At 36.4% G+C, this 13844-nt stretch overlaps 1 protein-coding gene across 1 annotated transcript; it reads left to right on the top strand.

The window, feature by feature from the left end:
• Positions 1 to 3231: 3231 nt before the first annotated feature.
• LOC103403564 (GCN5-related N-acetyltransferase 7, chloroplastic) lies at positions 3232 to 5896 on the top strand. The gene is made up of 5 exons (XM_008342406.4): positions 3232 to 3552; positions 3642 to 3803; positions 3902 to 3997; positions 4472 to 4592; positions 5585 to 5896. The coding sequence occupies exons 1-5, from the start codon at positions 3310 to 3312 to the stop codon at positions 5752 to 5754; spliced, it is 792 nt and encodes a 263-aa protein (XP_008340628.1). The 5' UTR covers positions 3232 to 3309; the 3' UTR covers positions 5755 to 5896.
• The last annotated feature ends 7948 nt before the right edge of the window (positions 5897 to 13844 follow it).

The following is a 13844-nucleotide window of genomic DNA, read 5'->3' as shown; positions in this document are numbered from 1 at the left end:
CTCCTCCACTCTCTTCACCTCCCCTCCCATCCAAAAACCCACCCCATCCCACCCCACCCCACCTTCCTGAGCCCTTTCTCCTTTTCAGCTTTTGCTTTTGGTTTTTTATTTATTTATTTTTATTTAGAAGATTTAGGTTTAAAAAAAAAAAATTTGCCACGTGGCACACATTTGGCAGCCACATGGCATAAATGTGGCAACCACGTCATCCCTTAATGGATCAATGGATGGAAAATGTAACAGAGGTATTATTTTGAAATAAAATAGTACGTGAGGTATGAAAGTGCAATGTTTTAAAAATGTTGTATGGGGTTGTAATAGACCTTAAACCTGATGGGGTATTATGTAATTTACCCTTAATTAATTCACATATACTAAAAGCTAGGAAAAACTCCCCATAATTTGCTCAAACGGAAGGTTTAAATATACAAAAACACTCTACACGATGTCACGGACCCGTACGTGTCAAGCACTTGTTGGCAAGAGGCTGGACACGCCCTCATGCGCCGCTTAGCCCACGACTGTACTTGCCCCCACGCGCAGGTCAGAGACTGACTTAACCAAGGAATATTCTGTTAAATAGTGATGGAACTTAATGGCGTTACCTGACACCGTTAGAATATTCCGTCAACTTTGACGGAATATTCTTCGTCTTCTCGAGTGAGTCTCGCCATTCGCCGCCGTCTGGTTCGCCTGTTTTTAGGAAAAATCTCAAAACCTCATAACTTGCTCATTTCTGAACCATTTTCAAGGATCTTTATATGGAAATGAAGCTCTTAAGGAGTAAAATAAGATTGTACCTTTCAAAAGTCTAAAAAGTGGACGTGAATAGATTGAAAAAGCCTCGAAAGGTTCGGCCTAATTTTCGACTCCTTGAAAACGTGTGTTCTCGCATCAACTCCACTCCAAACTTAGTATAGGGACTCCAGGGAGTTGACTAGGTGCTTCCATAACCATCAAAAACTTGTAACTCGGTCGGGATCACGTCGAAGCAAACTCGTCCGAATCGGAGCTTTCGAGTTGACGAGTCAAAACTTGTCCATTTGAGAATTGATTTGTACGGTTTGGTTTGTGGATTTGAGAAGAACACGATGGTGGGGCTTTTAAGTTCGATCTATGAGGCTTTGACGGTGGTCCTTGTAGTTGCAGAGAAGAGAGAGTGACGGGTGAGGAGAGAGATATATATATGTTTTATGATTGGCTGAAAAGAAGAGAGAGGGTGCTGTCAGATTGGGTGAGAATATGTGGGAAGGTGACTGATTGGTGGGTGAGGGAAAAAGGGCACGGGTTCAATTTTTAAAGAAGAAAACTGATAAGGTTTTGTACAATGGAAATCCCACAAAATCTAACTTACCTTATGAAAAACAGTGGTTTTCAAACACTGAATAATTAACACGCACGTGAATAAATCTACCCGTTTTTAACGCACTTTAATTTAACGTAACTTTTTCGTTACTACTCTGATTTGGGTCTAACTCGCGTTCACACACTCGTAATGACAAGTACTAATTAATTATGATTACGAGGAAAATAATTTAAAACCAAATAACCACGTCAACGTCACTTTGCCAACAAGGGCATAAATGTCAATTTACACGCTTGGAGAGAAAATTACATAGAAAATTAGGGATGGGTCGTCACAATGGGTCCCACCTCAAGTCACTTCAATGTTTAACAGAAAATTTGACAGACAAACTGACGAAGGTTTGACATTGCAACAAATTTGTACGATGTGTTATGATATTGTAATTTTTAAAACATGAGGTATAAGATTGTGATTCGACTCATAGTTGAGGTAGTTTTGTGTGATTTACCCATTTTTTTTCTTAGGTACAAGTGTAAGGCAAATTGTAAATAAAACTACAACTTGGGACTAATTTGGTATTGATGTACTTAAAAAAAAATTACTTCAATTGTAATGTAAGAATAAACAGTTGTAAAATAAAGTTGTTGAGTTTTTGGTAAACTTTTTTTTTTTTTTTTGATAAAAGTGTTTTTAACAAAAAAAAAAACTTTTATATAAAATTGATAGGAATATGTTAAATAACTTAAAAAGATATGATATTTAATGTGATATAATAATTGCTAAAGATATTAACGCAGGGGCAAAAATTATAATTTTGTATAATATACGAGGGTACAATATCATTTGATTTTGTTTTTTTGACAATTAATGAATTTTGTTAGATTTGATGTTAGATTATCACCGACAGGGTTCGGATCTACGCCGTTATTCAATGACTCAATATCTTTTCACCACTGCGGTAAATGGCCATTTAGCCATTTGAAAATTTCATTAAATGAGCACTGTTTACTATACTTTGAAAAAGTAAAGCACTTTTTTAGAAGCATGGTAGATCCTGCTTTTCTATGTTTTTGTATTGTTGTTAACAACAATTTTTTTTTAATTTAAAAACCTACTTTTTTTGTTATACCAAACACATTTGATGTTCCAAATTTTTTAATAAGTTGTTTTTTTTTTAAAGCACCACAATCCAAACCATCCCTTGATAACATCTGTTTTCACTTGTAAGTAGAAATTTGAAGTTTTATTCTCTACCACAATATTGTTGTGTATTAAAATAAAATAAAGAGGTATTTGTTGATTCACCTCCTGAACTTGTATGCATCTATCAATTTCTCTCATGAACTTTAATTTTAGCCAATTACCTCCTTGAACTTGTATAATTAGTCAATTTCCCCCTTAAACTTTAATTTTGGCTAATTACCCATTGAACTTTTATAAATAGCCAATCCCCTCGGCGTTAGATTTTTAAAATTTTCATCCTTTTTACCCTTATACCGTTGTTATGTGTTGTTTTTGTGATCAAAATGGATTAAAAATTTTAAAATCTAACGTCAAGGGGAAAATTTGCTATTTATAAAAGTTTAGGGGATAATTGACTAAAATTAAAATTCAAGAGGGAAATTGGCTAATTATAAAAGGTTAAGAGGGTAATCTGCTAAAATTAAAGTTAAGAGAAGAGATTGACAAATGGAACTTTAACGAAAAGCATCTGGTACTGTTCACTTTAACGAAAAACCATAATTTTACCCTAAAAAATCAATCCTGATACTATTCACTTTACCCTTTAATCTGTCCTTATCATTAAAACTCAGAATTTTTAAACTCTTTTAATAGTTCCTATTGGCAAATTCATACAAGGATAAATCGACGACAAATATACCTAAAATAAAATAAAGCACAAAGGCAAATTCGAACAAAAGAAAAGAGTCCCAAAGGCAAAGACGTGAAGCATCAACCATAGAAAAAGGATAAAACCGATAGTAAACAAAGCAAAATTGAAAATGGCGCTTCTCTCTCCTCCTCATCCTCTCCCAGCCCAATTTTCTGCTTCCACCGCCTCTCTACTCGTCCGCCGCCGCCCTACCACCGCCTGCCACGTATGCACCCCCAAGGAAGCCGTACATCGGGTCGACCCGTCCGCGCTCACTCTTGCCGAGAGTTTGTCGGAGAACGAGCTATGGGCCGCCGCTTGTCTCCGCGTTCGCTCCTTCTACCAGTTCAAACCCTCCACGTTCGGCCTCCAAGTCTGTCCCTCCAATCACGTAATTAATCCCTAATTTCCGTAATTAATTAGATGTATTGATGGGGTTTTTGGGTCGTTAAGTTGTATTAGGATCACAGAAGGTACTTGGCGGAACGGGAGTTTGAAGCGATGAAGGAACGTGTTGGTGGAAAGAGGAAGGGTTTCAGAAGAGTTTCGTGCATAAATGCTTCAGTCCCTTTGTCACAAATTTCTAGCCTTTCTGTGTCAGATGAATTTTGTGCTGAATGTAAGGTTTGTTTGCTTCAATTCCCATGTTTTCAAATTTTAACTGTTTCCATTAATCCTTGTTTATAGAAATTTTTAATTTTTTATATTTGGTTTTTGTGTAGTTTAACAAGGATGGAGAAGATCGAGTGGTGGTTGGGACTCTTGATCTTAACCAGTGTGTAAGTCTTCCAGATGAGATTTCAGGAATCAAGCCAGAGGTATTTCATTTAATTATCTTGTTTCAGCCTTTGAAGTCAACCCATTAAAGAGTTAATGGTCCAGTACAGTAACAACTAGCAAGTGCATATTCTTATATGCATATATTGATTCCCCGCCGTTCGAGATGAATGGATGGTCTTGGAATATGTAGTAAAAATCTGAATTAGAAAGAAAACAACTATGGTTGCTAAATTATACATGGTTTCTTTATTCTATACACTGTTGTTTATATACCGAGTAAGATTTTAGCCTACTTTCAGCTTTGTTGGTGTAACGAGATTAGATAATAAACTTGGCATTCAATGACCTTAGTTGAATTGTCTTTCTTTCACATGCTATATCAATAGATTTCTTCGCTTCAGAAGGCTTTACACCATTGGTCTCTACACTTTTGCAAATGTAATGTAGTTTCTGGTGTTTTGACCGAAAGAATGTTACCAGACTGACAGACCTTTAGAATTGCATTTGAACAGGGGATTGGAGCTGATTTTGCAAGGGCATACCTGAGTAATGTATGTGTTGCTAAAGAAATGCATAGAAATGGGCTAGGTTATGCTCTTGTTTCAAAATCAAAGTTAGTTGCGCAAGAATGGGGTAAGAGATTTGACACTATTTATCCCTATGCCACTGCATTGGTTAAACATCATTCGCATATGCTCCCAGTTTTGTACTACCATGCCTCCTTTACTTCTATATTGATTTTTGGCTCTATAGATTTTTATTACCCCAAATATATGTCCACAGCAATAACCTAATTAATCAAAATGTTTCTCTTGATATATGATGCTCTTGCATTGTTATGCTTCACTTGGTGAGTACTCATGGATATTTTACTTTAAGGAATATGAAGGGAACAAGGAAACTAAGAGAATAAAGTGACAGTTTGAAAAGCTAGAGCTGTAGAAATCTTGCCCTATAGAAGGGCAATAACATGTAAATGATCGCTTTACTAGCTGCTTTCTTTACTGAACATTTTGTATATATGCATTACATAGCAATGTTACATAGTGTTTATAGAAGGGCAGTAACATGAAATCTTGCCTTAAATGATCGCTTTACTAGTGTATATATGCATTACATAGCAATGTTAAATAGATATCCCATTTCTTTTTGGCTACAATGATGCTTGTGATAATTTGATAAACACTTGGAAGATGTCATGTACAAGAGATATCAACCGATTAGAAGAGGTTCGGACCTCGAGGATTTGTTGTGATTGTTAGTTATTTACAATTTAGAGCAGGAAAAGTGAAAGAAGAGAGACTTTTGTGTAATTGAATGGATCATGAATCTATAGCCCGGGTATTTGTTCAATGAAATAAGAAATAAGCATCATGAAGGGCTTTCCATTTTGAAAGTTCCATATGTGTCTGAAAGTGCTAGGTCGAGAAGATTATTATTTCTGCTTGTGTTGGGATTCTGAGGAAGTGCTGCGGACTAGCACATGGACTGAATCTTTATTCTCTATTTTTTTTTCGTAATCTCTTTAGTCTTTGTGCTCTAATATATGTTTAGTTTCCTTATTTTGGATCTTGATCATGTTTAATGGGGCATATGCTTATTGTTGGTTTCCTGAAATTTGACAGGCATAAGTGATCTGTATGTTCATGTTGCTGTTGATAATGAACCTGCAAAAAGGTTGTACATGAAGAGTGGTTTTGTTTATGAAAACGACGAGCCTGCATGGCAGGCGAGGTTCCTAGACCGGCCACGAAGGATACTTTTGTGGTTTGGCATCCCAGGGGTGCAACTATGACTTGCAAGTTGCAACGCTTGAATACCAAGTTATATGATTTTAGATATTTCTCTGTTTTCTTTAATATGCGTTTTTTGTTGTGGCAGTGATGCAAATCATTTTTAGACACTCACAAGACTGAATATAATTGTTGTTTTCATCATTGAAGTGTAAATGTTTGTCAATATATTGGTTTATAGACACTGAAAATACCAGCAACTTTGCCAATACCCATGGATTGCACAACCTGGTGATTTTGAATATGCATTGGAATAGGTTACATGTCTGAATGTCAAAGCAAGGCCAGGAGTAAGCACCGCCTGTTTGGTGGGCTGGTTGGGATAGATTGTGACCAATTAAAATGGACTTAAGTCTTGTTATTTGTTTGTTGTGTTAAAATGTGAGATGGACATGGGTGGACATGGATGGACATGATGATTTATAAGTGGGTTATCTAGCTTATCTTTATAAATGGGTTACAAATCCTATTTTACAACTTTATATCTAATCTAATTATATCCCTAAGGTTCAATTTTATTCAACTCACCAAATGGGCTTGTTTGGTGGGTTGGTTGGAATTGAGTCTTAGGGATAAGATTTGATTAGCAGAGACTTATGAAATAAGACTTGTAACTCATATATAAGGATAAGTTAGATAATCCACTTTATTGTGAATTTATAACCCGTTAGGTTCAATTTTGTCCATCTTACATTTTGATACAACAAATAGCAAACTGGATTCAAGTTTATTTTAACTGATCACAACCTATCTCATCTAGCCTACCAAATGGGGCCGAGAGAAGAAAGAGGGAAGTTGGTTAGTCTAGGGACTTTTGGATGCACAAATGACCCGCCCTCAATTTGATATGACCAGACTCAAGAATCCTAATAAACCGCAACTGTTAGAATGAGGTGTCCATTGAAGAGTATCCAGCGGCTCTCATCTCTTTGATGCAAATGAGTGAAGCTTTTGGATCACGACGTGAGTTTGAACCTCGTTAGCTCATTAATTTAACAAATCTATCGTTTAAAAAAAAATCAAAAAAAATCCAAGCCCTCGGAAAGGCCATCCCCTCAAAGGGCACAAGTCCCTTGTTCCATAAAAATAAAGGAAAACTAATGAAAAGGGCTTGAAAACTTTGAGTTTTAATGATAAGGACAAAATAAAGGGTAAAGTGAATAGTACCAGGATTGACTTTTTAGTGTAAAAATGTGGTTTTTCGTTAAAGTGAACAGTACCGGGTGCTTTTCGTTAAAATTCCCTAAAAATAAATTTGTATAATTAAAAACTTAAAATAAAAATTGAACAGCTATCTTCTTGCCCTCCCCAATTCAAGACCTTCATTACCTCTTTCGTGAGGAGACAACCACTCAGTGGTGGATCCAGGAAATAATATTAGGGGGGGTCAATAAGAATAGCGCACGTAGCATGCAAATTTTTTTTTTATCAGAAATAGTATGCATATCGTCATTTCATCAAGTTTTGGTAGGCCTGAAGTCATTTGAAAAGGCATGCAAATTTTTTTTTATCAGAAATAGTATGCATATCGTCATTTCATCAAGTTTTGGTAGGCCTGAAGTCATTTGGAAAGGCATATTGCACACCTGTTAATGTATGCAAGGGGCAGCACCCAAGGTATCCATGGATATTCACCGAGTTTTGGTAGGCCTGAAATCAGCTGGAGGGCAAGTATGAAGCCAACTTTAATCTTCAAAAGGGCAGCATCCAAGGTATTCATGGACATTCACTAAAGTTCGAAGGGTCAGCACCCAAGATATCTATGGACGTTCACCAAAGTTCGGAGGGTTAACTAACCCCTTGCCCCTCAATGCATCCGCCACTGCAACCACTTGGCCTTGATGTACTCGGCTTTTCTCCACGATGGAATGTGCATCCCCATCTTCGTCAAGCTCAGCTTCACTGCCTTCGACATCACCTGTAACACTTGGAACCAAGAGAATCTGATTTTGTTCATAAATTTTTGGGTGATGTGGGTAGTCTAGAGGGGTGAGTAAGCATTCTAAAATAGAGATGTAATAATGGGGTTAGAGAATATTTTTAACTCTCACAGAAAAACTAGAGGAGAGTGAGAGGTTTTGGAGAGGGAAAAGCAGGAAAACGGAAAGAGGGAGTATAGAGTGTGCCTGGTGTGTTCTTCAATTGGTACAAAAGGTTAGCTCAAATTAGTTAATTTTCTATTTTCTTACCACTACAACTTTGATTTCTAGAAAATTGCAGTTTGTGAGCCTCACTTTGGCTCTTGTGTTCTCTCAATCCATTACATATTTTTAAAAAGTCTTCTTATATATTTGAAATTAGACATGACAAGGAACAAAGCCCAATTTATTTCACCGATTGTGGTTAAGATCTTCTATGGAAAAAAAAATGATTTGAAAATGTGAAAAGAATCCGGAAATTTGCAGATTCTCTGCAGAAAAACTGTTTGTGAACTCAAATTTGGAGCTTGATTATTTTCTTGTCTTAAATCCGTTTTGAGAAACTCTTATTAGATTAGAAACTAGGTTTGTTTAGCTTTAATATCCAAGTAATTTCATCTTTTTCCATGGAGTTTTGAGGGATGAAAATGGGGTCACAATATGGGGACTTAAACTTGGTTCATCACGAGGTTGTGACAGAGGGGTATATTTGGGTAAACTTTTGATAGGCTAAAATTGAATCTTCATTTCAGTTTTATACTAACTTTTATTATTATTTATGTGATTTTAGGCCTAAGAGTGACTTCGGATTGTATGAAATTGAATCATTTGATTGTCATGGTTGTGTTATGGGTTGATAGTTTCCTCTCCAATGTACTTTATATATCGACTATGTTAAATGTTATTATGCTTTGATGAGTGGTTGAGCTATGTAAAATTGCTGGATTGAATATGTTGAGGTTTACAATTGTATCTGTCAAATTGAAATGCTTAGGTTGTATTACATGATATAGAATCAAGTGTTGGGTTGTGTAAAGTTTTTGTTAAACAAAGTGTTGGAAACTTATATATGTTCAAGCGTCGGGGGAAGGGCTTGAAAGTATAGTTGGGAATCAGGGGAAAGGCCCATATTAATGAAACTGAAACTACTAATAAAATTCGGGGTTAAGGGAGGAATGGGAGTTAACTTATATTCTATGGTGTTCGAAACCAAGTGGTATAAGCATGGTATGGGATGTGCGGGTTTGGATGCCATAAATATAGGTTAGCGGGATTAGAAGGGAGTGAGTTCATGGGTACTTCTTTGTCATATCATTTGTATTTTACCGTGTTGTTTGATGCATGGCACTTTGATTAACTGTGATAAATGAACTTGAAGGGTGTATGGTTCCTACTGGGCTTAAAATGCTCACACCCTATTAGCTATTGCAAGTATTGGTACTGAGGAACAGGATGATGACTCATCTCTAAGTGAATAGCCATATCATATGTGTGTTGGTTCCTAGTTGTACTTATAATAAAGTGTCTTAGTATCTTAAGAGAGTGTTGTAAGAGTTGAACTCTTTAAACTCAAGATGTATTAAATAAACAAATCTAAATGAAATTTTAGATCGCTCTGGTTTCATCATACTTTTGTGGTAATATTACAATTTTTTTTTACTAAGATACTATTCATGCCATATTTTGATTATCATCCTTATTTTCGGATTGGGGCGTGACATCACCATGATGATCCGCCTTAGTTGGTCGGGCTTCCTGACAAGATTGTATGGAAGTGTCTGGAGAACCGAAGTCGACGTCGACGTCGATCAGCAGTCTCTCTCTTTTATTATTTAGAATGCGAGATAGAGGAGAGAGAGTGACTCACAACTTTGTGATTGGCGATGATGAACTGGGCAAAAGAATCGAAGGCAGCAAAAGACCCAACAGGGTTGCCGACTTTGAAGTTGGAGACTATGATCGGCGATGATGAACGAGGCAAAAGAACCGAAGGTGGCAAAAAGCGAGTTAGGTTGACGACTTTGAACTTGGAGACGGCGGGTCCGCCGGCATTGATAGTGTTGTGTTTTCCATGTTCGTATTGTTTTCATGTCATACATAATATTTTAACGGGTCGTGTCTTTTAATACCCGTTAAAATGAATGGGGTAATATGATCAGCCCGGACTCGACTCGTTAATATTAACAGATAATATGACTCCACCCGTTATTCGTTAAAGAAAGCCCGAACTCGACCCATTAATATTAACTGATAATATGACCCCACCCGTTATTCGTTAAAGAAAGTAAATTTTAAACCAATAAATAATAACAAGAAAAACATAATATTAAATTAGTATATACATACCAAATTGTCATATAAATATTACTTCAAATGAAAAAAATACATTTGTCTTTCAAGTATTACTTACTCCAAAATATGAGCCTAATGAAAAACATTAGTATTCGCTCTTTTAAATTAATTATTATAATTTTTTTAATGTGTTCGAAATTTTTAAATTAGTTTGGTAATTTTTTTTTTTTTTTATGTTTTTATCTCACTTTTAAGAGGATAAAATATTTAGGGTAAATTACATAGTAACCCCTCAGGTTTGAGATCTATTACAACATCTTTAAAACATTTCACTTTCATACCTCACATACTATTTTATTTCAAAATAATACATCCGTTACATTTTCTATCCATTGATCCGTTAAGTGCTGATGTGGCTGCCACATTTGTGCCACGTGGCAAAACAACAATTTTTTATTTTTTAAAACCTAAATCTTCTAAATATTAAAAAAATAAAAAAATAAAAAACCAAAAACAAAAGCTAAAACACACTCCCTGCAACCCCCATTTCGTCTTCCCTCCCTCCCTCCCCTACCCAACCTGCAACCCAAAAGAAGAAGAAGCAGAAGAAAAAAAAAACAAAAAAAACTCATCTTCATCTTCCCCGACCCCCCTTCCTCCCACCCCTTTCTTCCCCCTCCTGTCTTCCCTAAACCCACCGCACCCATCCGCACACCTACCCTTCGCACCCACCCTCGCACCCACCCTCTTCCCTCCTCTATACACCTCACTCTTTAAATCCACACTCATTGGGGAAGACTGGATCTGGGTTGCAGGGAAAAAGAGATGGGGTTTTTTTTTTTCTTTTCTAGGTTGCAAGTATTGGGTACAGAGGAGGAGGTGGAGGATGGGTGCACGGTGGGTTTGGGTAAGATGGGAGGGAGAAGAAAATGGTGGGTTGCAAGGAAGGGGGGTCGGGGGAGATGAAGAAGGTTTTTTTTTTCTGGGTTGCAGGTTGGGGTCGGGGGTGGGGGGGTGGGGGGGGGGGTGGGAATGGGAAGATGAGTGCGCGGAGGAGGTGGAGGATGGGTGCGGAGGAGGATGTGGAGGATGGGTGTGAGTAGTTTTGGATTTGGGTTGCATAGAGGGACAACGGATGGGGAAGATGATGAAGGGGATGGGGTTTTGGTGGGTGGGGAGGGGGAAGCGGTGGGGTGATGAGATCTGGGTTTTCTAAGTTTTTTTGTTTGTTGAAGATTTAGGTTTTTTTTTTTAAATAAATTTGCCATGTGGCACAAATGTGGCAGCCACGTCAGCGCTTAATGGATCAATGGATGGAAAATGTAATGGATGTATTATTTTGAAATAAAATAGTACGTGATGTATGAAAGTGAAATGTTTTAAAGATGTTGTATGAGGTTGTAATATACCTCAAACCTGAGGGGCTACTATGTAATTTACCCTAATATTTATGAGTATGACTGTATTAGAGACTAAAAAACTTTGTTAGGTCGTTGACTCTAAAATTAAAAGTCAGTTGTTGTGCCTATACTAATATTTGAATTTTGGACAACAAGTCAGGTAAAATGTATCCTAATAATGATAATAAAAAACTTTTATATCAAACTCAAGAGGAGTGTCCCAAAGTATACTCCCTTGATCTTAATATACTTTTTTTCCTATGATTAGCAACAATTTTTCCTTTGGATTTTTGCTACCTGACGAGGTTTTGACAAGGCACCCATCCTAAGTTAGTCATATCCTTGACGTACGTCTAGTAGATGTTTAATTTGGCTTTGCACTTTCTCACGCACTTTTCCTTAGATTACGGGTTTTTGTCCCGCCTTGGATACTACCATAGCCATTGGGTTTTTGTGAGACTTAGTTCCATATACAAGTTCCTTTGCCTGAGATTAGAGTGTTCCTAGATCAGTGCCGACGAGTCGACCTCCTCAACTCTACCTGATGACAAATCTTCTTGAGTATTTACACACTCAAGGGGGAGTGTTATAGATATTATATTAAAGTGAGATTGTGTAAATCCTATATATATTTGGTTACTAGTTATTCTTTCCCTACTAGAATTGTATTTACTTGGAGGATAAGTAATTCCTCTCCTCTTTACTACTATAAATAAAAAACATTGAGTAGGAAAAATAACACATCTCATACATGTTGGCATTTAGATACTTTAAGAACTTGATCAACCAGATCACTAGACTACATTTATATATGTTATATCGTTGTCAACATGGAGCATTAATATACAAATAAAGGAAGCAAGACTTACTTGCAGGATTAGCCATGAGGTTAGACAACCAACGCACTCTTTTGAATGAATTGCAAACTTACTGTATCAAAACCTTTGCGGTTATCTTCTCTTCTCTAGGACTCAGAATAGTTTCACTCTCGATAGGGCGAGTGCATATAAACCTCATGTCTGAGAAGAGAGATCATACTGCATTTATATTGTTTACATGAGATTACAACTGCTCCTCCTATTGTGGTAGCAGTTGTGTTTGCAGTTTTAAGAGTTTGTAACCAACTCTTATTCCATTATCTTTAATTCTAATAATTTCCCTCTTATGTATTTTATCATGATTAAAATACTTGTAAGTCCATTATTAATATAAGTCCAATTAGTCCTCATAATATATTCGATATCATGGTTTTTTTATAACTCACATTCGTTTGAAAACCTTACATTCTCCCACATGAGTATAATTAAACCATATGCAAAACATATGTTTAGACGACCAAGGTGATCATTGACTTATGTTAATCATAATGACTTTTACAATCAATCACTAGCTTTATCAATTGAACTCAAGAAAACATCATACATAAAAAGGTTGTATAAGTACTCTAGAATCACAAACTGATTAAGGTAAGTGTTGACATTGTAACTTAGGGAACTTTAGTAGGGAGCTTCAAAGGTACTAGTAATCCTCCCACATAAGATTGGTCTCCTTTAATACATTTATGTATTGGTTATGTTTTCTGCATTGCCAAAATTTTCACGAAAACTTGAAATAACAAAATGCATGCAGTACACATCAGTTATGAAGTTTGAAACCACACCAAACAACATTGCTGCATAAATATAAATTCATTAATTTGAGTAAGGAGATCGTATCTTACTCCCACATTCAAACATGATCAAGGCATGTTCGCAAACCTATGCTCGTAACATGTCTTTGGAAGGTTGTAACATGTATTGCTTTTGTAAAAGGGTCTGCCACCATGTTAAAAGTACCAAGATGTTCTATCTCAATGACTCTCTCTTTAACTTTGTCTTGAACTTTCAAATATTTTATGTCCATAAGTCTAGATGCTTCTGATCTTCTGTTGTTTTTGGCAAAGAAAACAGTTACTGTATTGTCACAATAAATCTTTAAAGGCCTTTCAATGCTTTTTACCACCTACATTTCTCAGATCAAATTCCTTAGCCAATTGCTTTGTTTCATTGCCTCAAAGTAGCCAATGTATTTTGATTCCATTGTGGATATAGCTCTTGTTGTTTGTTTCTTGCTTCTCCATGAGATTGCTCCTCCACACATAATGAAAACATAGCCACTTGTTGACATCCTATCATCCACACAATCACCTAAATCAGCATCTGTATAGCATACAACATCTAGATTTTCTACTCAATGGAACCCCAAAACATAATCTCTGGTTTTCTTGAAGTATCGCAAAACTTTATTTCCTGCATTCCAATGTGCCACACCAGGATTCAATTGAAATCTTCCAAGAACACTTAATGCAAAAGCCAAGTTTGGTCTAGTGCACACTTGTGCATACATCACACTTCCCACAAGTGAGGCATAAGGTTTACTTTTCATAACTTCAAAGTCCAAATCTGTAACTGGACACTAAGCTAAAGAAAGCTTGTCACCCTT

The sequence above is a fragment of the Malus domestica genome, chromosome 16 (assembly GCF_042453785.1).
Source record: "Malus domestica chromosome 16, GDT2T_hap1".
NCBI lineage: Eukaryota > Viridiplantae > Streptophyta > Magnoliopsida > Rosales > Rosaceae > Malus > Malus domestica.
This window is presented reverse-complemented; position numbering and strand designations above follow the sequence as displayed.

Excerpts from the sequence above, each read along its gene's own strand:
- LOC103403564 (XM_008342406.4), top strand. The coding sequence starts at position 3,310 with ATGGCGCTTCTCTCTCCTCCTCATCCTCTCCCAGCCCAATTTTCTGCT. Across the intron at positions 3,998-4,471 it reads TTTCAGGAATCAAGCCAGAG|GGGATTGGAGCTGATTTTGC; the intron begins GTATTTCATTTA and ends GCATTTGAACAG. Across the intron at positions 4,593-5,584 it reads GTTAGTTGCGCAAGAATGGG|GCATAAGTGATCTGTATGTT; the intron begins GTAAGAGATTTG and ends GAAATTTGACAG.